This window comes from Phalacrocorax aristotelis, chromosome 11, assembly GCF_949628215.1.
Source record: "Phalacrocorax aristotelis chromosome 11, bGulAri2.1, whole genome shotgun sequence".
NCBI classification, from domain to species: domain Eukaryota; kingdom Metazoa; phylum Chordata; class Aves; order Suliformes; family Phalacrocoracidae; genus Phalacrocorax; species Phalacrocorax aristotelis.
The window spans coordinates 22,153,756-22,181,615 of NC_134286.1; the positions used below are offsets into that span (position 1 = coordinate 22,153,756).

General features: G+C 43.8%; 1 protein-coding gene and 2 long non-coding RNA genes across 3 annotated transcripts in view; 1 reads left to right on the forward strand and 2 right to left on the reverse strand.

The window, feature by feature from the left end:
* Positions 1-1,789: 1,789 nt before the first annotated feature.
* LOC142063004 (uncharacterized) lies at positions 1,790-16,928 on the reverse strand. The gene is made up of 4 exons (XR_012662606.1): positions 16,843-16,928; positions 16,394-16,462; positions 4,171-4,423; positions 1,790-2,765 (listed from the first exon to the last, which is right to left on the reverse strand). It is a non-coding gene; the product is annotated as an uncharacterized LOC142063004 (long non-coding RNA).
* On the forward strand, positions 6,142-19,318 carry LOC142063003 (ras-like protein family member 11A-like). The gene is made up of 4 exons (XM_075106278.1): positions 6,142-6,830; positions 8,268-8,324; positions 12,571-12,653; positions 16,585-19,318. Exons 1-4 carry the CDS (start codon positions 6,686-6,688, stop codon positions 17,050-17,052), a joined length of 753 nt encoding a protein of 250 aa, XP_074962379.1. The 5' UTR covers positions 6,142-6,685; the 3' UTR covers positions 17,053-19,318.
* LOC142063005 (uncharacterized) overlaps positions 17,752-27,860 on the reverse strand; it is a 32,674-nt gene continuing 22,565 nt past the window's right edge. Inside the window, exon 4 of the long non-coding RNA XR_012662607.1 lies at positions 17,752-17,837. This is a non-coding gene — a long non-coding RNA (uncharacterized LOC142063005). The remainder of the gene's footprint in view (positions 17,838-27,860) is intronic.

Here is a 27,860-nt window from a genome sequence, read left to right on the forward strand (position 1 = left end):
CCGTCCCCCACCCCCACCCCGCCTCCTGCCCCGCTCTTCCCTCCTCGTCCCCGCGCTGTCGGACCCGGCGGGGCTGCCTCGCTCGCCGTGGGGCAGGGCAGGGCAGGGCAGGGCAGGGCGACGGAGCGTCGTGCTGACAAGGCCTCCCTCAGGGTCACTGCGGGGCTTGGTTGCAGCTTCCCCCTCTGCCAAAACGGGGCGGGGGATGCTCTGGTCTGTGCGGCTGTGAGGATCATAGAATCACAGAATCATTAAGGTTGGAAAAGACCTCTGGGATCATCAAGTCCAACCGTCAACCCAACACCCCCAGGCCTCCTAAACCATGCCCTGAAGTGCCACGTCTGCATGGTTTTTGAACCCTGCCAGGGACGGTGACTCCCCCACCTCTCTGGGCAGCCTGTGCCAGGGCCTGACCCCTCTGGCAGGGAAGGCATTTTCCCTCACACCCAACCTAAACCTCCCCTGACGCAGCCTGAGGCCGTTCCCTCTCGCCCTGTCACTGGTGACTTGGGAGCAGAGACCGACCCCCCCCTCACTCCAGCCCCTCTCAGGCAGCTGCAGAGAGCGAGAAGGGCTCCCCTCAGCCCCCTCTTCTCCAGGCTAAACCCCCCCAGCCCCCTCAGCCGCCCCCCAGCACACTTGTGCTCCAGACCCTGCCCCAGCCCCGCTGCCCTTCTCTGGACACGCTCCAGCCCCTCAAGGCCCTTCTTGTCCCGAGGGGCCCAAACCTGAGCCCAGCATTCGAGGTGGGGCCTCCCCAGTGCCGAGCACAGGGGCCCCATCCCTGCCCCGCTCCTGCTGGCCACACCAGGGCTGACACAAGCCCGGGGGCTGGTGGCCTCCTTGGCCACCTGGGCACTGCTGGCGTGTTCAGGATGGTGTGGGGGTGAGACCTGCTTCAATTTCCCTTGGCCCAGGGAGGTGGTGGAGGCCCCAGTGGGATGGGCGCTGCATGTGTCACCAGTGAAACTGGAGGAAGGCACCATCCCCACAGGGATGGAGCTGGGGGATGTCACCAAACCCCGCAGTGAGGGAAACCACAGCCACCTCAGCACACTGAAATGCCTCAAAGGTGCATGCTGGAACTCTGTTTCCCAAGACTCTTTTCAGTGGTTGTGAGCACCCACAAAAGGGTTTTTATGACGATGCCCGGTGTGATGATGGAGTCGGACAGTGGTTTTGCACCAAGTAATCCTTTGCCGTTCTGCACCACGTGTCCCCGTTTCAGCAAAATCACAAAAAGGGCTCTTTCAGAGCACAGCGCTACGAATGACAACGGTGTCTATTGTAAACCCAGGAGGAAAAGGAATGAAAACTGTTGCTGGGTTGCCAAACAGCACTTCACACAGCGCATATGAAACGGAAATACGTATCGGAGGAAAACAACCCTCGTGAAGCCAGCGATGGGTAGAAATGTTTGTCATCTGGCTGATTAAGATCTACAGAACTGTGTCAAAACTGGAATGAGCCTGGCTCATATTTCGTATTAACCATAAATTGAGCGCTGTTGAAAAGCGCTGATGAGGGTGACTGGAAGCTCTCTGTTCAAGCTGTGATAGGACTGTTACACACGCCGCCCCTTACTCCAGCCCTGACCTTGTGGGAATATCCGCAGGGAAGGGAGGACGGTTCAGTTTCCAAAGCACAAACTTTTTTTATGAGGCCAAGATGTTTCCATTCTATTTGAGTTGCTCGCCTGCAGCGATGTTCTCTTACACACACTGTACTTTCCATGTCATCTACTACAGGCTCCCGAGGGAGAGTATTCTGCAACCTAAAAAACCCCAAATCCTTACAAAATATGCTAAAAGTGAAAAAGGACACGTGCTCCTTACAGGGTTTCCATGAACAGCAATGCAACAAAATTAGGGACAGGAAATACAGAAATAGTGGAATCTGTAGAGCCTTTAACCAAATTTCAGTATATATTTAAATGATTGCCTCCCTTACATCCCAAAATAGAATCAAATATGACTTATCATGGCTGTCGCAGTAGCATCTGGGGACGCTTCCTTCCCCTTTGGCCTCAGGATCAGGACAACTCTGTGCTGGGTACAATTATGGTGCTAAAACGGCAGTCTTCTCCCCAGACACCATCTCCTGAGGTTTCTGCTGAACACCACGGCCGAATTCTTAACGCATTTTACCCATGATCAGGCTCCACACAAGGTGAAATCCCAAGCGCACAGAGAAAGGCTGGTTCCTTGCACACATCACAGTCCATTCTGGTCCTTTCTTATCTCCTGCAAAGGTGCTTTTTATTTGCCTCTCCTAACTATGAGGGTATTTAGTTACTGGGAGCAAAAAGGTGGTTGTAACACTACTTTTGTTTTGCACAGTGTGAGAACTGGCCTTTGGGCCCCAAGTTTGCAACAAAGAACAAAGACGGTCAGACAAAGCTGCAAGGATCAATGTGGTGTTGTTTGGAATACAGTCAGGAGCGGGGGATGTGTACACCAGCCACCAGCTACGAGTTTTATCACAGCATCTGCCAAAGCAACCGGCATTTCCCCAGCACCACACTTAGTATTTCTGCTCAGAAATGAGCCGTACTTCTCCAGCCACGTCGCCGTAACGCCAACAGACTGTACAAAACCAGCTGAGATATTCCGGAGGCAAACGTAACCGTTACAAATGGACTTTTGGAAGACAGATCATTTTTGCCAACGCTAGGCAGAAAGGGAAAGAACAACAACAGTCGCCATTTCCCCAACGTGCTGGGATCTTAGCAAGATCGCTCTGGCTCTGCTCATCTGTTAATCCTTCTGTAAAATGTATGAGGAATAATTATATCTAGTTTTAAAACCAATTTGACCTCTGCATATGAAAAGCTCTATGGTAATGGCAAATATTTTTGTTTTTAGAATGCTGCATCTCTGAAGATGTGTAGGAGTGCCAACAATAATAAAAATAGAAAATCTTATAAAAACCATAGCCAAAAGCAACATAGACCAATAAATAAATCTGTAAAAAAAATCTGGTGTGGAAATAACATAATCTCTGTGCAGCAGGCACGCATCTTTGCATGGAGCAACCCAAGGAGCGGTTAGTGAAATCTCCAGAATCATCCACATGTTTTCAAAGTTGCTCTGAGTTTTGCAAACATTCTCCCTCTAATTTAAGCTATTGTTTTTCCAAGAGAATTTGAATTTAAAACATGGTTTTCTTAGCTAAATATAAGTCCATTGTGCACAAACAATGAAAATCTCTTTTCAAAACAATTCTTGTTCTACATGCCAAGGGTTATACAATCTCAGATAGTGTCAATCATTCTGCATGGTTTCCCTCAGCGAAAAGACTATTCTGACAATCTAGAAAATCAGATAAGGATCAGATTTGAAAACCTCTGGCTTTGATTCTAAATCTTACTCAAATTCTTTCAGACTTAGAGCCTGAAAGTTATGGTTTGGGGGAGGGGGGAAGGAGCTTGAGAATAGATTTAGAACTTTTGAAGAATATGCTGCGCTTTTTTATTATTACTAAAACCCATTCTCTCTGGGCAGAGATTCTGCACACGGTGGAAGCAAGCTTTGGTTAGAAGCGCAAGAAGCCTGGGCTAGTGCATAAGAAATTTAGATTGAACCCTATTAGCAAAGGAACTAGAAATCGATTGGTCTGCTTCCAAGACGCAGTCTAAAACTGCTTTCACATTTGTTTTAAGCAACCAGAAGCCATCACAGCTGCCAAAAGAAGCAGTTCAACATTTCCTCCACCGCTGGTCTTTCATTCCTGCCCCCGTGCATCTCCCCTCTTGTGTCAGCACCAGCATCCCTACAAGCACATGGTAAACAGCTTTTCCGGTCTCTCCCCGTACAGCAGCTGCTCCATGCCTGTGATCATTTTTGGTGCCCTGCTCTGTGCCTTCGCAGACCCCACTATGTTTTTGAGATGCAGAGAACCGCATGCCACACTGGTGACGGGGATGTGCCGAGGGTTTATGCAAGCAGCAAAATGCTACCCTATGGCTCCTTCTCCATTCCCCTCTTGAGGATACACAACATTTTGTTGGCCTTTTTTGCTGCTGTTGCACGTTGAGCTGATGAGTGTGAATGGCCAAGTGATACTCCAAGGTCTCTTTTCTAATTTATGAGTGCCACACCCAAGTTCAGCATCATTTATATTATTTTTCTCTAGATGCAACACCTTACATTTATCTAGACTAAAGCTCACCTGCCGACTTTGTGCGCACTCAGTCGCTTTTGTGAGATCCTTCTGGAGTTCCTCAGCGCTGGCACAACATTTGGTTACCCAGAAGGGCTTTAACTTCTGTTTCTGTTGATTGTGTTGCCTCTCTTTTGGAGCAAGCCAGCAGATCTGTATTCTTCTAGGAACGTCTTTGCTTATATAGAATATTCTCCATGGTCTTGCTTAACATACCTGGCTCTTTTTTACCAGGGCTGAAACTCTTCCGGCCACCCAGAAGCTGATAGGTGTATTACTGTTTGTTTCATAGGAGGACTATTGTGATGAATACTTTTATATTACTCACTAACATATGCTTTTAATAGCAAATGGTAACAAAGGTTCCAACATCCTACACTTAGAGGCAGACAGTTACATACTGCTGCTAGCTAATCCCAAAATTTATAACACATTTCAAAGTGCCCCGTTAATTGACCACAGATTTTGAGCATTTTCCTATTCCTCCGCTCATTTTGCCTGTTCTTACAAAACTTGTGTGAGATTAAAGCACCCTGGTAATGAAATTTCCTGGAAAAGATTTTTCAGTGTTTGGGTGTTTGCAAAAATCTGGAAGCAAATTTATGCTGGGAGATTTGAAAACCTTTCACATAGGAGCCATGTCCTGAAAGGCACATGATCTGGTGGCTCTCTCCCAGTACCATGAGCTGGGTCACCCTCCAGACATTTTCTTCCACCTCTTCATCAGCTGACTGTCATGATGGTCAAAGTAATAATGCTCGGTGCTTACACAGCAACTCCACACAAATACTGCTTCAGAAGTAGCTTTTAGAGGGGAAACAGAGCCTTAGAAAAGTGACATATCCATAAATCTTCTGAATCTTGTGCTTATTTCACTGGAGTGCTGTGTACCAAAGCTGGATTTTTCTAAAGCCAGTTCACACTCACCACGTCCTCTGTGCTGCTGGTGTGGAAAGCGAGATCATTTGACAACCTGGCCCCCGGTGCTTTGGGAAGGGGTAGTAATCTCCAGACCTGGCCTGATTTCCCATCCTCGCAACCATTCCCCTGGCCTCTAAAGCCTGCTGGGGAGAACTCATGTATGCAGTGACTGAAAGCAGTGGCATGAAGGCAGCTGGGCAGAGAAAGCCTTTTTGGTGGCTGCAGCCTCTCTGTAATGAACCATGCCTGCCTTCTGCCTGCTAGGAGTGTACAGAAGCAGGAGAAATCTGCACCCTCAGGTCTCCGTGATCTGTGGGTGGATTAGCTGCGGTGCCACTTTCCGTTAATATCCACGTCTCCCACACAGCGTGACAGAGCACACGTCTCAGAAGTATGCTGCCTGCACAAGGCTCGCCTCTTCCCACTGCCACCTAAAGCTGCTCCTGCCCCTTGCAGACTTCTTTTGAAAGTTTTTCAAAGATGAATACTCTACCTATATTTTCTGTAGTTTAATTTACATCTGTTTTATATTATTTGCAGTTTTGCTTTATCTGGGTCATTCCCTCTCCACTGCTCTTCCCTTTTTCTTCCCTCCCCATTACCCCTGATAACTGAGAGCTGATTGTAGCTAGTGTATGGTTACGTGCTGTCATCCCTACAGACCTTGCAGCCGCCAGCTGTCTTAAAACTATGCTGGGTTTTCATATAGAAGTCATTCTTTCTTCATTCCCTCTGTCTGGCTCACCCCACTGAAGGATACGGAGTCCTTCCTCAGCCTTCCCAAGTCTGTCGCCAGGCCCTAAATTCACTTTTCCATGTTTGGAGAAGCTGCAGTGTCCCAACCCCATGCTAACCCACATTCCAGTGGACCATTAAGACTAACAACACATTTAAACCAGCAGATCAAATGTATCCTGGAGGATACGTATATGGGCTAGGATTTTGGAATAACCCACAGCTCCCTGAAAACTGTGGGGGGGAAAAAATGTGTTTGCTTTCCTGAAGAGGAGTGTCCCATCAGCTTCAACACTCTGAAGGGGCCCAACTGCAGGACACAATAGGACAGGGAGAACAACAGAGTGTGGAGCTGGAGCCAATTGAAAATGCAAAGAAACTAGACAGGCAGAACGGGATTATTCAAAGTGGAATTAGAGCAGAGCATGGGGGTGACTGCATCTCGCTGAAAACGCTATCATGATGACTGTAAAACAGAAGAATCTCGTTTTAGCAAAGAGCCAAGGGACAGCACATAAAACAGGCAGCGGGGAGATAAAGCGGCGAGCGAGTGAGGTTGATGGAGGCACACGCTCGGTGCCCGGCTGGAGGAATGTCATGGTTTCACTTGTGATTGGCTGGGGAATGGAGGAGTCAGTTTTCACGGGGGCTGATCAAAAAGTTCCCTTTTGCTTTCCAAAGTTGCTGTCTGAGCAGAGGCATCGGGAAGAGGAGGCCAGTCGCTCTAACATTCCTCAGGAAAGCTACTTAAATGAAATGAGAAGGCTTCTCTATCCAAGGATATACAGCCAAGAACAGACGCCGAGAGGCTGTTTTCCTTCCTTTCTCCTCCAACTCCTACTGGAGTTGAACAGCTCTCATTTCTGGCATGCGTCTCATCTCTCAGGATACTATGTCACAGTATTCTACTAACTTTCTCTTGCTCCCCATACCAGAGTATCCTGTCTTAGACTGCGTGCCCAACAAAATCATCAAGCTCGTGGTACTGGGAGGCAGTAGCGTTGGCAAGACAGGTAAGTCCACAGGTGTAGTTCGGTGCTTTTTCTTGCTGCTGCACTTACCTGCTCATTTGCAGCTCAGATAGACCCAAGGCTGTGAAAACTCTGAACTCTGTTGCAGCTTGAACATTTTAAGTGACTTTTTTTAAAATTTGAAAATGCACTGAGTCATTTGTGAGGCAGATTTGCTGTCGGTCTGCGTGAGCAGCCAACCTGAGGTGGCAGTTAAGAGGAGAGGGCACTGCGTCAGGAGCTCCGTGCTCACAAATGATTCTACCTGGTCTTGTGCAAATTCTATAACTGTGTCTAAATTTCCACACCCCAAAAATGGGACTGGTGGTTTTTATTCTCCTGTTGTAAAAGTTTTATGCTCTGCAGACAAATAACAGTGGATAAGATGTGTCTTCCTGTATTATTCTCCAAAGGAGAGGAGAGGAGGGGGTAAAGTGAGCATTTTTGCTTTTGGATATATGCTTCATGCTTTTAGAAATTATTAAGGCCAGATCTGTTTTGCTGCATCTGAGGTTCCACAACACTCAGTAAAATGTTTGATTGTTTTGGATTTGAAGCAGCCACATTTTCATATTATTTTTAAGTAGTCTGTTGAAGATAGCTGCACAGTCAATTTCATTTAAGGGTGCGAAAGAGGTGACCCAGTATGGACTGTGAGAAAAACATTTATTTTACATGAAATCTATGATAGAGGTGTTTGCAGAATAAACCCGTTTATTTAGCTGTTAACTAAGTGTTTTTGCAAACGATTAGGAATCACTGAGATGAAAGCCCTACAGGAATAGAAGTTACTGTTGCCATGAAAGGATTTTAAGTGTTAAAAAGTGATCAAGAAAAAGGAAAATGTTCTAATCCAACAGCATAAAAAAGCACCGCAGGTTAAGGTGAATAAGAAGGCCCAGGACGCTGCAGCATGAGCAGTGTGTGCAGAGCACATGCACTTTGTTTGCTGGATGCGATTAGATACCTCTAATGGGTTTCATAAGGAGGACTGAGGATTTTTAAGGCTGGGAAGAACCATTACACCCATCAGCCTCACTTCTTATATGACACAGAGGTCTTAAATCAAGAGGTATTGGCATTAGTTTCAGTTAACTGGCTTATTACTCTTTTTCTCAATTATTTCAAACCAAAGTTCAGATTGTTATACCTGTGATCACAACAAACCAACATCCGTGTCCTGCACTGAATAGCTACGCTGAGTCTAAGGGGTAATTTCCAACACAAGTTGTGAAAAACTCTGCATTAGGTATCACAGCCTGGCCCCAGATTTTTTCCTGTGAGCGTTGAGAGAAGCCTTTGTAGAATAATAGGTGAGCAAGTCAAAGATTAACTTGGTTTCATATTATACTAACTCTTCCAGTAAGATACTACATATGTTCTGCAAAGATTGATTTTGGTTCACGTTAAAGACCCATTTTTTCCCCCCTTGTTTTACAGCCCTGGTTGTGCGTTTTCTCACAAAGAGATTTATTGGAGACTATGAAGCCAATACTGGTGAGTCTGCTTTCTACTGCAGTACTGCCGACAGATTTCTTGAAAAGAAATCTACTCTGTTTTGTGACTGGTGCATATTACAGGAAAGCCAAGCAGTGTGAGATGTCCATAAGGTACATATTTTCAGCTAATAGCCTCAAGCTATGAAAGCAATAAATCAAAGGCTCATTATTTATGATTCTTTTAGCTATTTTTTTTTCCCCAGCTTGATGGGGAGTAAAAGGTTTGCTTGGGGACATACCTATACTAAAATGCAGACTCAAGGAACAACTTGCATATCGACTAAACCGCAGAAACCCACCACTGCTCTCTCTGCAACCCCAGGGAAGCCAGAGGAATTCCAAAGTGCGTAAAAGCCAATTCAGAACTTTTCCTGTGTAATTCCTTTTTTCAGTGGCTCTTATGACAAGAGAGACTTCCAAACTGAAGTCTTCTTTCCGTAAGATAAACAGAGTGACCATGCAAGCCGCTTCTACTGCATTTCTTGTTTTATCCTGACACCTCAGAGGATGTGTTCATGTGAATTGTTTAACTCACAGCCTCTGTTCCAACACAGTGCCAAGTGTATTGGCCAGCATTGTAGAAAGGACCTATGTTCACCATGATCATACCTACTAGTACAGCGCACATGTACTCACAGTTTTTGGGTGAAGGAGGACATGATTCAAAGCAGTGATTGCTTCACTTTGGAGGTGCATGCTGAATTTGGAATGATGAGTTAGGAAAGGAGATGGCAGTACAAGACACCTTTGATCTCTGCCTGTCTGCTGAAATACAATCTGAAAGCTCCTCCTTACAACTCCTTCTCACTGACCCTAAGTAACCTTGATGGTTGGCTGCACTATTTCCCTTTCTTTTCCTTCATCTCTTCTATGGAAGGCTGTACATCAAGTTAGACTTCTGAGCTTTGCAATGAATTGCTGCCAGAGACATTGCTGAGAACCACATGCTTTTCTCATTAAGCTACCAGCCCAACAGCCATGCTGTAGAAGAAACAAATATGCCAGAAATAAGAAACAGGTGGCAGTGTATTTCTGATCATTCAACCATGCTTCTCCTTCAGTTGAGTGTAGGGCAGAGCACAGCTAGTATCTGGAAGTACCTGCTCTTTTTTCTGCAATGCGTCACAGGGTAGGAATAATATGTTGTCTGGTGTTGGTTCGGGGGTGCAGTATCTTCCCATAAAACAGTAAAATATTTTCAGCTTAAAATCTGATGTGTTTTAAAAGAAGAAAAAAAAATCCCAGAAGGGCTGTATCACCTCACAGAGTCAGAATTAAACCATAATATGATAACGTTGGATTTAGAGGCAGAAAACTTTGCCATACTAAATTTCCTTATCCTATAAATGTTTCTACAAGCTTAGACTCTTTTCCACTGGAATAAAAACAGCAGTTTCCTTGAACTAAAGATGTTTTTCAGAAGTGATGGTGTTATTGTCACTAACTGATCTCCCTGTTAATTTGAATTCCTTACTCTCCAATGGATGGGATTTCTGTATGTTTGAGATTAAGTACATTGTTTTAGATGCAGCAGTGGCAACTGTACTTATTATAGAACCATAGAATCATAAAATGTCCTGAGCTGGAAGAGGCCCACAAGGACCATCGAGTCCAACTCCTGTCCCTGCCCAGGACACCCCAAATTCACACCGTGTCTCTGAGGGCCTTGTCCAAGTGCTTCTGGAATATCGCCAGGCTGGTGCCGTGATGCCTCCCTGGGGAGCCTGTTCCAGGGCTCCACCACCCTCCGGGGGAAGGACCTTTCCCTAATGCCCAGCCTAACCCTCCCCTGGCACATCTCCCTGCCATTCCCTCGGGTCCTGGCGTTGGTCACCAGAAAGCAGAGACCAGCCCTGCCCCTCCTCCTCCCCTCGGGAGGGAGCTGCAGAGCACCACGAGGGCTGCCCTCGGCCTCCTCTGCTCCAGCTGAACACACCAAGGGACTTCAGCCGCTCCTCGTACGGTTTCCCCTCTAAACCCTTCCCCAGCCCCGTGGCCTCCTCCGGACTCTCTCCAGTAGCTTTATACCCTCAATGTCCTGTGGCACCCAACGCTGCCCACAGCACTCGAGGTGAGGCCGCCCCAGCACGGAGCAGAGCAGGGCAATCCCCCCCCTCGCCCGGCTGCGATGCAGGGCTTGGTGACCCCCAGGGCACGGCTGGCCCTCTGGGCTGCCAGGGCACGCTGGTGGCTCGTGTTCAACTTGCCATCGGCCAGAGCCCCAAGGTCCCTGCAGAGCTGCTCCACAGCCCCTCACTCCCCAGGCTGGCTGTACAGCCAGGGCTGCCGCGCCCCAGGGGCAAAACCCAGTGCTTGCCCTTGTTCAACTTCATATGGTTGGTGATTGCCCAGCTCTCTAATTTGTCCAGATCTCTGTGCAGGGCCTCTCTGCCCTCGAGAGTGTCAACAGCCCCTCCCAATTTTGTGTCACCGGCAAACTTCATTAGTATTCCTTCCAGTCCTGCATCCAAGTCATTTATGAAGACACTAAAGAGTACCAGCCCTAAGATGGATCCCTGTGGAACCCCACTAGTGACTGGCCACCAGCCCCATGTAACCCCGTTTACTGTGACCCTTTGAGCCCGACCCATCAGCCCATTGCTCACCCGCTGCATTACGTGTTTATCCAGCTGTGGGCTGGACGGTTTATCCAGGAGGAGGCTGAGGGAGACAGCATCTAAAGCTTTACTGAAATCCCGAAAGATCACACTGACTGGCTTCCCTTGGTCAGCTGGGTGGGTGACCCTGTCAGAGAAGGAAATTAACTTTGTCAGCCAGGACTTTTCCCCCGTGAGCCCGTGCTGGCTGGGACCGATGACTGCACTGTCTTTCAGGTGTTTTTCAATAAATCCCAGAATAATCTTCTCCATAATATTGCCAGGCACAAAAGTGAGACTGACAGGCCTGTAGTTACCGGGGTCGTCCCTGTTGCCCTTCTTGAAGACTGGGACGTTTGCCAGCTTCCAGTCAAGTGGGACCTCTCCAGATTCCTGAGAGCTTTGAAAAATCATTGAGAGAGGTCTCGCTCTGACATCAGCCAGCTCTTTAAGTACCCTCAGATGAATCCCAATACGCCGCATCGACTTATAGGGATCCAGCTGGAGCAGCAGGTCCTGCACAAGCTCAGGGCTGATTTGGGAGTTTGTCATTCCCACAGTCATGGTTCTCTAGCCCAGGGCTCTGGGGGCCCCTGAGCCCACCATCGGTGTTGAAGGCCGATGTGAAGAAAGCATGAGACATCTCTGCCTTGTCTATGTCCCTGTTTGTGAGGTGACCGTTCTCATCAAGTAACGGGCCAATGTTATTTCTGGCTTGCCTTTTGCCATTAATGTATTTTAAAAAGCCCTTTTTATTGTCCCTCACAGTACAGGTCAGCTTCAGCCCTAACTGAATTTGGACAAGACTGAAAGGCTGTACACAACAGCTGCGGATATAGCATTTCTTCACATGTCCGTGTGATGTATTAAGTTTAAAAGTAAAATGATAATGGGATCGATCTCTGAAGCTGTCCTTATCACAACCACGGATAGTTCATAAGATCAAAACTTAAGTTTTCATTGTCACTTAACCCACACTCCAGTAACAATAGAAAGTTCAAGCCCAGAATAGTGACGGTCTTATCAGAGCTGGAACAGTCCTAGGTGTTTTGAACAAGCACTTGGCCCTGAATATGTGGCATTCAGATTAACCAGAAGCCAGATTCAAAGTGTCCAGTCTTTGGGGATTCCAACCAAACTCTGTCTGCCAAGGTCACACAACTCCCAGATTGCATCCAGGCGTTTTGTATATAGTCACTTACTCTGTGTCCAAAAGGAGAATACTTTCGTTTTTCAAAAACTTTCAGAAAAGTGCAATAGGAAACAGCTCCTTTTACAGACAACACCTGGATATCTTGGTTTGAGATTAAAAATACATGCAGTCCACGCTTTAAAAAAATAACAATATGGATTGAAAACCTGAATGGGATTTATGCACCCACTTTAACTATTTGATTCACAACAAAGTGCCACCTTTCCCAGATACCATCCTAGGTATATATTGAAAACATCCAACCACATAGCAAATACAAGACTACTTTACTTAAGTAAACAGCCCCACAACCATGCTGGTGCCATTTGCTTTTCTATAAGCAGCTACATATCACAAGCCCCAAAAATCGGGATTTCAACAGTTCCATTTTGCCTTTATGTACTCTTTCTTCGTCGTTACAGTCACTGACTCTAATGATCTTACTTTTCCACCAGGTGCTTTGTATTCCAGGAAGTTCACCATAGATGGGGAACAGATCTCTCTACAGGTGCAGGATACTCCCTTCGTTTCACTGGAGGTAAAACATCTGCTCAGTGCATCAGTACTTTACAGCACAGTTACTGTCTCTTGTTTGTTGCCAGCACTTCTCCCGTAAGTAACTCCACTTAGCAGAAATATACCTGGGCTCAAACCTAAATGAAGGATAACGGGTGTACCTTATGCCAAAATGAGCCCTTGAAGAGGTTGAGTCAGGCTCCTTTAAGAGTAAGTCAGAATTAAAACAAATCTATTTCAAACACGTGCCTGTATCCCAAGCCTAAATAGCAGTAAAATCATAGTCTGGCTTGGTCCTGCCAACTCCTTGATTGTTTTATTTCCTGTCAAGTGGTTTCTGTCCCTGCATGGCAGAAAACTCACCTGCCTAGAGGCCCAGCTGGCTCAGCTTAGACCTTTCTACACACCCAGAACCTCTTTTCTCTAGAAAGGTGTTTCTTTCCAAGGGGACAGGCCTCGCATTTCTAACTAGGGTGCTTTTCAGTACTTTCCTTCGTCTTTTATTTTTTATTTTATTTATTCCTCATTCTTAAGGTGTTAGCATTTACCTACACCCCTCTTTGTATCAGTGTTTTAGATATTCTAGATCTAATATTTGACTAGGAACCTGTTTCTAGAAATATTTGTCCAAGCAGGATCTAAGATTAAAATGTCTTTTTTTGAAGATCTGCCTCACATGCAGAATGAGAGGATGAAAACTGTGTCAAAGCAGCAGGAAATGTAGTGAAATTAGTTTTTACATGAGTGGTGCAATTCTCATGAGAGTAATAATTCCTATGGAACAGCTGAGATTTCATGATAAAATTTAGGCATCCTGTTGTCACCATCAAACCTAAACTTCTAGGTTTGACCTTAACCTCAGTCTAAGCTCTGACTCGGCCAAATATAAGCCCGGACGGGAACACCACCTTCTTTCATCCTCTGTCAGACTAGCCCCAGACAGCTTTATATACCTTGTTTTGCCTGCACAGACCCCTGTGTGTGTGGGTTCATTTCTGTGCTGTAGAACTGTTCCATCCTGAGCTTACAGAACTGAGTAAGCAAAGCTCCCACAGCCTCACTTTCCATTTCCATTCTCTCTGACAACTGGAAGTAGATTGAAGCAGAAATCTTTGTCAAAGTTCCACGCTCTCTGCTGCTGCTGGGGTTGCGCGGTGCAGTGGAGACGACCCCTCATTTACTCTGGACATTAAAAAGCAAGCAAAAGCTGCTGTGGAAGTCCTCCAAATATTCAAGTGGGACTTAATAGTACAAAGGCCCTATGCCAGCTTGCTTGAGAGGACCAGCAAAGAGAAGCTGTTGGTGGTGATTAGGCACAATTGGGACTGCCTGATAAACCCTTAACAAAGGGAATTCCCTCTCTGTTCTATCCCAAGGAGAAAGGAGGGAGTGAAAGAATTTCATTCCCTCTTTCACAACAGCTATATGTTTATTTTCCAGTTTTCCTGTTTTAATTAAGACTGTGCCCTAAAGTTCTGTGACTGTAGCCAGAGCTCCACAAAATTTAGTAATGCCAACAGCTGAGGTTTCTTAGTCAGAAACGATTTTAATTTAGCTAGGAAGGAGTTTCATTTTCTTTGTCCCGGTCAAAGGTCTACACAGTTTCAACTGTTCGCACAGGCACGCTTATCTTAGCCTGTATCTCTGTTTGCATCAAATGATGTATCTGAAATCATTTGAAGTGACTGTTCCTGAACAGGACTTGTTAAGACAGAATAGGTTGGATTTTCTGGTAAAAACCCTAGGGAAGAGAGTTTCTTGCACTCTGCAGGCTGAGTACAGTGTTTCAGGAGGAAGGCATGTGGAATCACTCAGGATTCTAGCCACACCGGAAATGTTAATGTTTAGGAGAGAAACAGAAGCAAACAGATAACTGGTTTTGTTATGTGATTCATTGCTGCTTGGTCTATACATGGCAAATGACTGTGTTTTTCAAAATTCATTCTGGAGCAGAGATTTCCATTTAAAAAGTAGCCCATCAGCCTTTGATTTTCCTGAATAAAGCATTCCACTGGGGATTATCCCTCCATCCCACTACTGGGTGGGCCTAGCTGGAGTAACTGAGAATTCCAGCTCATTAAGGCTCTCTGAATGTACACCTTTCTCCAAAAACTGTTTTCAAACGCTTGCCAGAGCAATTAGTTCTTTTTCCCCATGAAAGGAGTTTGCTGGTGAAAAGAGGCTAGCAGGACATGAAGGGTGGCTAATTATCTACAGATTGGATACAACCCAGACACCAACAGTGCAAATTGCCCTTCTTCCCACAGCCTGCCCTGGCCTGGCTTGAGTTCACTCTCACTAACCTTTCAAACAAGGCTGCTAGTGAGGATCCTTCTTCATTCCGTGTGCAACTCTGCTGGGGTTTTGGGTTTGAGGGTTTCGGGGAGGGAGAGGAGTGATAAGAGCATTTGTTAAACAATTTCAGTGCGAACAGGGTTTAGCGTTACTGTGAGCTGGCAAGGGCAAAGAACTACTAGGTATGAGGGGCCAGTGTCTCTATGGGCAATACTGAAGTATTGACCAAGGGCAGTTAGTTAGCAGAACTCCTGTTGAAGGTTGTAAGCCTAATTTATACTCTGAGCCTTCAGAAATTCTGCTTCCTTCTTCTCACAGAAAAGCCTTGTTGGTAATCCTTTTTTTACTGTCTGATCTACCATAAAAGAACTGATCCGTTTTACTCACCCTTTTCCACCTCTGCTTCCTGAAGTTAGGCTTTATAATTAATATCTAGGTGTCTAAATAAAAAAGTGACCTGTTCTGGGAGGTTGCTGAGCACCTGCAAATTCTGCTAATATGAATGTGAGTGGCAGATACATATTCTATAGGTCAATAGACAATGGAACATGTGTTCTAATAGTCTTACTGAAGTTGATGGTGATTTCTTGAATATAAACTAGCAATAACAATAAAGGGTTGGGCTCTGTATTCATGATGTTCCACTCCGCCTAAAATGCACAAAAGCCTTTAATTGCTACCAACTTCATCAAGAGCTGAACACTGAATGTGCGTAGTGCCTTGTTGGATATGATAGAAATGACAAAGTTCCAGAAAGTCTCTAGTACTGACAGGAATGTCAGTGCTTACAAACCAAACATACTGGCAATAACTGCAGCAGCGATCTCCCTATCAGGTTGGGTTACATGCCAGCATGGATAACAAAGGGTAGAGGATTAGCTGAAAATAGCTTCATCTTGAAAAGTGAGCTGATGTCTTTTCAGGCACCACAGGATTGTATTCAGTTTTATATTCCCAGCTCTGGTGGTTGTTATGGCTGTCTGAGTAGGAGTGGTGATGGACTGAACAAATGTTTGACCAGCAAAACAATCATATAAACCTGTTGCTGCTCTACAAATGAGCAGTGAGATTTCACCTCATTTTCAGTTCCAGTAATTGGTTATTTGTAACAAATTGCTGTTTTGAAGTAACTTTGCATTTGACTATCTGGAGACCCACATGGCAGAAAAACCTGTCAGGCTTCACTAAACAGAGGTAGTGAGAATGCTGAATATAGAATTGGAAAAGGCCCTAACAGAACACCTCGGGGGACAACCGGTCGCTTGCAGTAGTGTGACTAGCCTGCTGAATTTCATACTACTTTTATTGCGCCCATCACAATTTTATCCACAATAAAACCCCGGGTTTCTGTCATGCTCGTTTAGCACAAGACAATACAGAACAAACTTTTCAATATCAGTATTTTGGCTGTTCTCTTATTTCCAACCAACTTGCTCTGATCCCTCTCCCCTCCCCATTACTGCTTACCTTGACACAGTGGAAATTTCTCCTGTCCCTGGTACATTCCCCAGCAGTCAGAGAGGTTTCTGCCTGTACCTTGGGAAACAGCCACATATTAAAACAAAACTCCTAGTAGCTAATGGTGCTGTATGACTGTTTGCTCTGTCTGCTCCCTATTCTCAGTTTTCTAATCTCCCACCTCTTGGTTTTGACGGCAGGATGACACTGACAGCATATGCTGCCAAGAGCAGATAAACCGTTCAATCTACTGGGCAGATGGCTTCGTTTTTGTTTACTCCATCACAGACTATGAGAGTTACCGAGTCATCCGTCCCCTACACCAGCACATCCGCAAGATTCACCCGAATGCTAACATCCCCCTGCTTCTGATGGCGAACAAAGGAGACCTCCTGCGAGCCAGGCAGGTGTCCTCCAAAGAAGGACTCCAGCTGGCCAGTGAATTGGGAGGTACTTACTATGAAGTTTCAGCCCGGGAGAACTGTGAGGGAGTGCATGAAGCCTTCCAGCAGCTCTGCCAGGAGGTCAGCAGGATGATTGGGAGCTGCAATGGAGAGAAACGAAGAGGCCTCCACCTTGTCCGACCCAAGTCTCCAAATATGCAGGACTTAAAGAGACGTTTGAAACAGGCTCTAAGTTCCAAAGGGAAATCTGCCACTACACTTTGATGTAGCCAACAGAAATTGTTTTCCACAGCCCTGACAAAAAAGGCAAGAAAATAAGTTGGTAATAAGGGGCATCGCTGAAATTCAGCAGTGTGTGAGAGGCTCTTTCATTTTGTCTTTACATTGTCCTTAAAAATCCCATGCTCATTCAGCAAAGGAACTTAGAGAATTTGCTCTTTGGGGCAAGAATTTAGAAACTGTGATTTAAAAAATAGATTGTCCCAAATTATTTCCTTTTTGAAAGGGACACAGTCAAATAGTTTAGGCTTAAAATGTGGATTATATTAATAAAAATCATTAAATCCTATTTTTAAGATAAGTGACTTCTCTTGTGGATGGTTGGATTCCCAAACATAGGCAATAAGCTGCCGCAAGACACAAGGAGAGTGATGTGAGCTACTGAGCAAACAAAACTCACCAGATTTGCTTAGTTACAAGACTGGAAAATAAAGTCAAAAAGTAAATGAAGGGCATAAATAGTGGAAAGTAGTAATTGAAAATGTTTCAATTGCAGTTTAGAAGGTGTTCTTAGCAACTTGGGGAGAGCTTTCTTCATATACAAGCTTTAGCCTTACAGTGTCTCTTTAAAGGGAGATTTTTAAAAAAATCACTATTTTTTCAGATTATTTTTCTTTAAATGCATATTGACTGTTTCTGAAAATTATTATATGGGCAAAATACATACCTGTAGCAGCATTTTGTAAGCAGTTTCTCAGTGATGTACTCATTTTTCTGTAGGTTTCCTACATGGCAACAAGAGGGACAAATAGAGCAGCATGGTTTAAAACCTGCAAAAAAATGGACTCTATTAATCAAGAGCAAGGAGGTGACCTAAAGCTATTTAACTTCTTTTTTCCAAACAAGTTAGATTTCAAGTTCAAGATACTGTTATAGAGAAACAAGGCCTTCACATAAAATATATTTAATTAATTGGATCTTTTTTTTCTTTTTTTGTAAAGAGGAAAAGGTTTTACGGTGCCTGAATTTTCTGGCTTCAGGAATTCACCATTTTGTTATTTGCCTTAAGACCAGACTTTACTCAATACCTCGCGATGCACCCAAATCACCAGTCTATCAATACATATTTCACTGGCAGCATCTCACTGCATTGTGTCTCAGCACGTATAAAGGAATTTGAAGCTGTATCCTGTGAGCTGGCCTGTTTTATGGTAGCAATAACAACAACACGAAGCATCTACCATTCTATTCTCAGCGAGAGTGGAAAGAAACTGGGTTGGACCATGTAAAAGTCATGATGCAACCATCTTTTCTTTAACAGGCCATATCAGCAATTCCCAGGACCATAAAATCGTAGAATCGTTTAGGTGAAGTAAAGCTCAAGGATTTACACTCAGGAACACGGAGGGAAAACCCTAGTGTGATGGATATAGAAAAGTACTCCCAGCTGCAGTTTCAGCTGGCAATACTGAGCTAAATCAGCCTTTTACTCATTATGATCAGCAAAAATGTAAATTGAGTCTGATGAGTATTTATATAGCTCAGGGCTTGAAAATGTATTTTATTTTCTTCTTGTGCATATATTAGACAACTCCAGTCATGATTTTCCTTAACACCTGGACTTGCTCTATCTACAGCTCACTTTCTGTTTTATTTATTGTTTTCCACAGCTGGTAATCTGAGAATGTCTTGTTTCCTGATTAATTTAAAATTCCTTAATTCACACAAAAGAACTGCACCTTTTTTTAAAACTAGTTTCAAGTGGTAGTAGGAAGGGAAAAGGAAAGTTAGATCATCCAAACAGGGGCTCAAAGAATATTGGAGGATTTCTGCTTTAGCTTATCAATGATAGTTAACAATTTGATGTTTGAGCAGCGTCATTATTGATTGCAGGCACTTTGGTATGGCATTTATTAACACAGAATTTCAATATTTTAAATTACTAATAGCATAGCTCAAATATGGAATCTAAAGATTCGATAACATGAAATAGAGCAAACAGTTTGCAAGAGACATACAAACTGAAAATTGTTTACATTGGAAAAACGATCACCAATTTTGAAGAGCAACTAAATACTTTACCATCCCAGTACTGTATAACAAGGGCTAATTTCCTGAAGACAATTTGCTGACAATATTTATTTTCATAAGAGCCTAAGAGAATTAGATACTCTAGCTTGTCAAATTTTTTTGTGACTTACTCTTCCAGCTCTAATCCCTTCTTATTCCGGAAGAAAGTTCAACAAATTTCAAATCTGTCAATGTTTTATTTTCAATAGTGATTAATAAAAACATGCAAGGTCTTTCCTGAGTAGCGTATAAAATGACTCCTTTACATCCCACACCTTTCAATGTTCCTTGTTTATACTAGACTAAAATATATTTTTTTCCCTTCTTATAACCTAATACACCCTGCTTTGGAAGTATACACAAGTATTCCCACATTTGTACTCCTACACAAGTAAGTATTCCCACATTTCTGCATCACTGGTGGGGGAAAAAAAAGCCTACATTTTAGCTAAGGCCAAAAAATATTGAAACATTTAAGTCTTCTCCTAAATACTAACATGTGGCAAGCATTTATTCTGCTACAGAAACTTGAGTATAGTATTTCCTTTGTTCATTGACCAGCAATACAAATCCCGTAATGGCTTTGATGCTGGTTTTAAGCCAGGACATACCATCTACAGAAGACAATAGTGCTCAGCTTTTTTATTAGCAGTGCCATATTTAAGCACCAGAACACACCATTGTGCCACTGAAGCTAAGCAAGGCTGAGGAAGCAGAATGATAGTGTGAAAAGCAGGGAGAAGAGAACGCTATAGAATTAAGTGCCTAAAAATAATCATGTAAAATATCAAAGATTAGTCATGTAGAACCTGATCCTGAATTAGAATCTTCAGGCTGCCAGGGAAAAACATGTATTCTACTGAGGGTTTAAAATTAAGCCACTAGAGAGAAGGTACTTGACATAAATTCAAGAGAGGAAATGAAAAAAAGATTTGAGAGTGGGGGTTTTTGGTGTTCGGTTGGTTTTGTTTTGTTTTTATATCAAGGCAAATCGTCTTCTCAGTTATATTGATTAAGTCCAGATTAGCTCCATTGGAAGCAATACCAACAGCAGCAAGCTGTACAATTCACTCTCTCTTCTTTTTTTTTTTTTTTTTTCTCCTCCATCCCTCTTCATTCTCCTGAGCAGTTTAAATCTTGTTCACCATCTGGTTTTCAAGATGGTTTACAGCTGGGTTTACTTGGGCACAAAGCAGTTGAGTGATCTGCCCCAAGGTTACACAGCTGAGCAAGTACTTGAGAGGAACTCAAAAACTGTGTCCTTTGTAATTAATTCCCAGCTCTTTACAACAACTACCAGACCATACCACCTCCCTCAAGGTATGCACAAAGCACAGTGAGTTGTATTACACAAGAATGTAATTAAAAGTTGGGAAAAGTTACTTAAATTACAAGCTATGTTAGGAACTGACCGAGCAAAGTATTACTGTCATGCTGGCACGGTGCACAATTATAGTAATACCAAGATTGGCTTATGAGTGATTGAAGATATTTGTAAATGGTTATTTTCTGCAGTATTTCTGTCAGTTGCATTTCTCACACGTTGGGAGACAGGAAAATCAGGCTCCATTTTTAACTTCTCCTGTGACTTGCTTGATGATCTTCACCAGATCTCTTTACCAAAGTTACTGTGTCCATAAGTAAGCGGAAGGTTATAGGCACATGCTTGCCATGCATTTTAGCATCCACAGGAGAGAATCACCAAAAAGAAATAAAGGAATTGCCTGCATTTGCAGTAGGGGTGCCTTAAATCTTAACATCTGAATTCAGATCTTGATTCCGGATTCCTTAAACTGCAAGTTGTTTGGATCCCACATTTACACTTGAAACATGGAAACAAAAGGAACATCCAGACCTTGGTCTCAAGGAACAGCTCAGGCAGAAATATTTGTATCCAGGGCACCTGGATACTCACAGGATTTATGTCAGGTATACATATGAAGAGGAAAGAGTAACTTTCTGAGGCACTGAAAGAAACTTTGTACCAAAACCTAGTTGTTTAATTGTTTTACAGGGCCAACTGGAAGGCTGCCAGCTTATTGTTACTGCTGGATTTCCCACTGCCCCCTGGCAAGCCAGAAGATTTTGGGTCAAAATCACACTGACTCTGCTAGAGCAGCAGCTATGTCTGCAGAGCCAGCGCGTGATCCTGAAAGCAGCAGAACATAATGATATATTTGCTCGAATTTAGTTTTTCATGTATTTCCAGAGTTCTTACAAGCTGTCCCTGTCTCCTTTGGGGCTAGCACAGGAAAGCCATGCAATTAAAAGTTCAAAAAGATCTCTGCTTTCACTCTAAAAACCTCAAAAGCAGGGACAATGGTGCTAGAAAAAGACGATCCAATCTATCACCTCTGGAGACAAAGCAATACTCTTCCTTTGGTAATTTTTCACCCCTGTCACACTGGCTCTGCCCTTCCTTCTCCTCTCCATTCGTGCCTTAGTGCTCGTTTAATTTAGCAAGCAAAAAGTTCTGCAATTGTTCTTCCTTAGGCTAGAAGTATATTTTTTTTGTTTAGGTTAAAATTTATTTCCAAATATTCCAACTCCAAACATAATTTATAGCAAAATAAGAGCGTCTACTTGCCTTTTGACCTTATTTACCTAAAGCATTTTAAAGCACATCTCAGTGAAGTCAGTACAACTCTGTATTTAGTCAAACCTTTGAATTCATGCCATTTCTCCCCAAGTACTCTCACTGTCTTAGCCCAATATTTCCTTCCCTTGTTTTGTGTTCACAGTGTTGAGCTCATTTGAGTTGCATAGTCATTGCTTGCTTAAACCTGTTTAGTTTTTGTAAAGTTTTGCTGCTCTTCTCTGAAATCTCTTTGGTTTAATCAAGCAAGTTCTCTTCTCTAAGCAGCTGTGCAAGCGGTAGCTGAGCTCAGAACAGCTGGTGATTTTCTGCTCTGTCAGGTTTTTGCCCATTATTGAAGATTTTGGAATAAACAGGAGCATGGAGAGCGATGCAGCAAACCCAGTTCTAGTCTCCTTTGGTGACAATAATTTTGTACATCACAAAGTGGATGAAGTTTATCCTAAATGATAGTGTTTCAGCACAGGTTCCTACAGATGGAAAAAACACCAAATACGAAGCAGAGAGATGAGCTGATACGCTCTGTAAACCCTAGGATCCAATTCATTCAGGAGCTGTCATACCAGTCTTCTTTTCTTTAGAAGATACATTTTTTACATTTTCCTTTTTATCCAAATGGGTTTCAAGACACAGCCTCTGGATCTCGTCACACAGACACTTACTGTCTCCTCTGCAGCAGGTCAACGAGAAGCTGCACATTTTCTAAATATGATGGGTGAAAGTATGCATGCCTTGTGCTGTTATTATGGATAATTGTGGAGACTGTTCCTAAGGATAATGTTTTTCTTTTTTCTGGGCAATAATATAGAACACTAGCAATCAGTAACTGGTCGTTCTGAAAAGGTATTAGTTTTGCTTGCTGAATCTGGAGACACACCGTACCTTCTCTGCGGGTTAGAAAGCTCACCAGATAAGCAGGGGTTGGGCATTTTCTGATGCAGCCTTTGAACTCTCACCAAGAGAGCTGAATTATGTCACTTTTTGACTGCGATCCAGGTTTCCAGATGCTTGCAGGAGCCACCACTCTTCACAGTGTTCTGCATTGTATTTCACTTCAAAACCCTCAATCTTTTCCTATGCCATGATGCAAAAGCAAAACAACTTTGGAATACCACACTAAAGTGCAACAGCCTTGCCCCCCTATTTCTGATGAAGATGATGGGTGTCTGAGCTGGTTTTACATCTGTTGGGGACTAGAACTCATACTCATGCTCTATAAGCAAAGGTGTTTATCATTTCAAATGAAAAAGACTCTCCATTATTTCACTGGCAGAACAAGGTACGCTGTCGTACACCTCAGCAGTTCTGTGACTGCCAGTAAAGAGCAGTGGGATGGGGGAACGAAAGAGAGGTATAAAATCTTTAAATTATGCTTCTCTTCACATTTGACTTTCAGTAAGAGATTCTGACTCTCCCTCAAGCACTGGGAGTGGTAATAGGCTGGTGGCCGTGCTGAATATAGAGGAAGCTGTGACGGCAATTCTGGCTCAATGGTCTGTGCTCCAATCCCTCCATTTGGGGACGGTGCGGGAAGTCAGCATTTGTGAGAAGAACCACCCAACTGCACAAAAAGGTGTCACTGGGAAATCGTGGGTTCTCTGAGGCAGAAGCAAAATGACGTTTCTGTGAACTACACATCTGGAGGTGGTCTGCTGAAATGGAAAACCAGAATCCAGGCCTTGGAGATCCATTAGCATTTCCCATCTCCATCCTTTCAGAGCAGTGGTGAAAACCCCACGTCTTTATCACATTGCAGCCCACGTGGTTACATTATGCCTATGCCAGGGTCACTTCTTCTCCTAAAGGACTACAGTAGTATTGCTGGTCTCGGTGTAGATACTGGTACAGCTCCAGCAATGAACAGAGGGGTTGGGTTGCCATTCTTATCCACCCTTTTAACTGCCAAGACCACCTATGAAGTCCAGAGTCCAAATACCTAATACATCTGACTAGTGTTCACCAGTCTGTGCTGGAGAGCAGTAACTGGCTCTCAGGAGAGCCATAATCTGCCAAAAGAGCAGTTTTTAAAACCCAGAATACATATTTGTGTCAGGACTGTGAAATGATACGTTTTATATGTAAGTGCTATTCTGCTAGCATTATTTATTAGGCAGCTTTAAAGAAAGCAAGAAGTTTTGTTTCTAAATCCTGAGTGCTAATCATTGAGATTCCTCATTTTACCTATTTTTGTCTTTTTAATTTTAGGCATTTGCACTTATGAACCTTGCATTGGGGAATGAAGCAAAATAAATGGAGCCAAAGGCTCATCTCTTTATAAGTTTGGCAATGCACATTTCCCCCACACTGCAAATGTCTCAACACTGGAAGAACCAAGAATTATGAATAGGGCTGAGAGAATACATTCAGTCTGTAAAGCCCAGATACCCCTCAGTCCATGGGCTGTGGCTACTGGTAAGAGCCACTGGTAAGACAAGAACATACATCTAAAAAGCACCAGTGCTCACCACCTATTTACACATGGTTTGCAAGGAGCTTTAAAACCAAGGCTTCACAGGATGAGGGGAGAAAGCTGTCAAAGGGTTAAACGTTTCCTGCCTTTAATCTAGAATCACGTAATGTGGAATGAATGTTTCAGCTCAAAACGTTTCCTCGCTCTGACAGTTTCATGGTGTGAGGTCAAACTGTGGGAGAGATGGGGAGAAAAGAGGGGGAGCATGGAGTGGTGAGCTAGGAAACCCAGAGAAACACACAGACACCCAGAGAAAGAAAAAGGATGGTTTCTCAAGCAGCTTCAACCCAGCTGGAAGGGGCTGTGGTGGAGCCATAGGCAAAGTGTGTATAACTTTAAGGACTTCCTGCTCTGTGCTGCCTCTGCTTCTCCCATGTGTGCGTGCTTCTGCTCTGGGCACAGTTCCCACGCTACATTGCAAAATGCGCCTTGAGTTTCTCACAGTATCTCTGCCCAGACACAAACTGCAGCTTCAGTCCTTCCTGCACCCTGCAAATTCAGGAGGTGGGACGCCGTTGGGGGTACTGCTTGCTATATTTATTTTTCCTGCCTGTGTGGATCTTTCCCTGTGCTACCAGATCTGTTTCGTACGCCAAAGAGCTCTACCCGATGCAGCAAACTTCATTTTAAAAACTTATCAGATTTCAAATGAATTCAGTTTGTTGGACCAACCTGATCTCAGATCACTTCTTACATGAAGAGAGGCTGGCCTGGTTTGATTTCATTTGCAGGCCTTCCTACCTGGTCAAAGTAAGCACTCACTCATGACTATCATGATGTCAAAATATATTTCTACAGATCAGTGCATCACAAGTTTTTCTGTTTCCCTTGTAGTTTCCACCTCCTCTGCTGCGGGCAAAAGTTTCCATTTGGGGAATTTTTACTTATTTAATTCCTTGCCAGTTAACATAAATTTCTAATCACTGATACGGGGATTGAGAAAAAAAAGAAAACATAAACAATTACACAAACACTTAAGTAAACACATCTTGTTACCCTTCTGCCTTAAGCCAAACACAACAGTCTGAGCCTCCCTGTTTTCACCCTGGGTTACACTCAGTGCACCCCAATTCCTTGCTTTTCTTTCTTAAATACATCTGAGCGAGGGCATCATGTGCTCCTTTGGTGAGGTGATGTTTTGGCATGCAGTGGGGTGTTGCATGAGGTGTCAGAGCTGCTAGTGACAGGCACATGGCACTTCATGGTCATCTCCTCCATGCGTCACCTCTGCTGCCCCTGGTGCTTACACATCAATGCAGTAAACCCTGCAGTTTGTGCCCAATACACTCCTCCCAAGTAGCAAAGATAAGGACACCTCCCTCCCCAAATGATACAGTAACACAAAGAGATTTGGTAGACTGGCCAACTGCTGAGAATAGTAAATTCTGCATCTTCCCACCAAATGATAACAAATGTCTGAAGGGAATCAGCTGACAAATCCTCTTGCTCAACACCACTCACCCCTAAGCTGCACGAAGAAAACAAACTCCTTTCATGGCAGGAAATCCTCAGGCCAGTTTGTCACCAGGATTCAGAAAGATTTAAATAACAGAGCTACTAACAGTAGATTTTGACTGGTCAGCAAGCATTCCTGAGGGCTCATAGGTATAAATCCTGTTTTAAGGCTATTGGGCAAATGTGGGTTCTAATGCTTTCAGGATAGAGATGCAGGCTCTTCCAAGGAGGAGGACTTTAGAACTCTCCTTAGGAGTTCTACATGAAAACAATTTCTTATGATTTAGGAAAAGGTCAGACTCCTGCCCACAGCTCTAAACATTTATTTCTAAAACAGGCCACATGAAAATTCCCTGGGTCAGATCTAGCAGTTTTCAGCATGCAGTTTCAGCCTTCAAACTGAACGGAAAGATCCTAACTTAAGTCTCTTCCTTAATGCTACTATGTGTATTTTTGAACATCCTTTGTGGGACACTACCAGTTCTTCTGGTCCCATATCTTCACACTCCCTGTCTCTCAGGCATGTTTTCCCACTAGTGCGAGACGTAATGTAACCTAAGGGACCGAGACCCCTGCAGGGTGTTGCTCTGATTGTCCCACCCCTATGCTTTGGTTCCTGTAAAATTAAAATGGTACTTCCTTCCTTTGTAAAGAATTTTGAGATCTATTGATTAAAACTCCTGTGTGTAAGCCAGGTGTCATACTGGTTTCAATATTCTATTGCTGCACCCTTGTGTGGAGAAGAGATGATGGTTTGTTATTAATAGAGCAGGAAGTGGGGATTAAACTTTGCTCTCTAATCACAAATAAAAGCTACAAGAGCTCTGTAGCTTCTGGGTAAACCCAGGAATGAACAACTGTTTCTAAGGAAAGTGAATCCCAGAAGTAGAAACCCAGATTGATGTCTCACAGGGAGCTGAATTAAAACAAGGTCAGGCTTGGCAGCCTGCCTCCTCTTCACCTTGTGAATATTCTCCAAGGGATGGATCTGGAACATAACTGTTTTGACACAGGGTTTCCTGTTGCAAAGGCTCTGTGAAGGCTCCACATCGAGCAGCTGGGATTTTTTTTTTTAATATGTGCCTAAGCCACATTTTCAAGTGGTGTAAATTGTCATAGCACCATGAGAGTCTTGCGGATCAAAAGAGACCCAGCTGTCAGTTTTTATTAGCTGAGGATTCAACCCAGCCTAAAAATCACCCACAGCAAAAACCATTTCTGAGGCTGGGAAGGTGGTTTCATATATGCAGACAAAGTAGGACAGCCATCTTTTCAAAGCCCAGGTTACCTCTGCAGTTGCAGAGAAAGCTTTGCAGAGGTAGCCTCTGTGTCTAGTGGTTGTCTCCATTAAGTCACACGGAAAAAGTTTTGAGACTTGTGTAAACAAAACCTCTGCATGTTTAGTGGCCTCTGAATCACTTTAAACTCCTCATGCATATTTTGCATTCACTTTCCAGGAATAGCTCAGTGAGATTCATCCCGGCACAAGAGTTCCTAGCGACTACTATGATGCACGTGGGAGTCCTGATCCACCTGTGGGCTACCAGACTATCATAAAACAAATATGATATTACAGCAATAACCAAACAGATTATTTATAGATGTACCGGTGCCTTCTAGCACGGTACAGAAGGTCATGAGCTACCACCGGCTGTGCTGGTACATCCAGATAGCACAGCAATTGCCTCTGCAGCCATACCAGACCCAGACCTAAAAGCAGTGTAGCTCTGTTAGCACAAAGCTGTATTCTAGCTAATAATCCCTGCTTAACTGCAAAAATGTAGCACTATGCTAACACAGCCCTGCTGCTTCCAGTTTTGGATCTGGTTTGGTCGGCATTAACTGAGGACTCGCTGCCCCACACTCTATTGTGTGATACAGACATGCCCTTAGAGTTATACAGCTGGGTATTTGTTCTGGAAATGCTCGTACGCTCACCCACTCGGCACAGAAACAATGCAATGTGATTTTTTTCTAAGTGGTCATAATTAACAAAGCACAACGCGTATAATCACACAGCACTGCTCAACATCACTGGAGAAATACACAGAAAAAGAATTACCTCCCCACTGCTTTTGAATAGCACAAAAAAGTAAATAATCTTACCACAAGAATTCAGTGAACAAACAAAGCTTAAATTCATCAGCAGTGTCATCTCCCTGCCTTAAAGTTCAAGCAGTGTCTAAAAAATGCTGTATGGCATGAGCGGCCTTTACAATTGCTGCACGCTTACTGTGCTGTGAATTGGAGATGGGACAGACA

Excerpts from the sequence above, each read along its gene's own strand:
- LOC142063003 (XM_075106278.1), top strand. The coding sequence starts at position 6,686 with ATGCGTCTCATCTCTCAGGATACTATGTCACAGTATTCTACTAACTTT. Across the intron at positions 8,325-12,570 it reads AGACTATGAAGCCAATACTG|GTGCTTTGTATTCCAGGAAG; the intron begins GTGAGTCTGCTT and ends CTTTTCCACCAG. Across the intron at positions 12,654-16,584 it reads CTCCCTTCGTTTCACTGGAG|GATGACACTGACAGCATATG; the intron begins GTAAAACATCTG and ends TTTTGACGGCAG.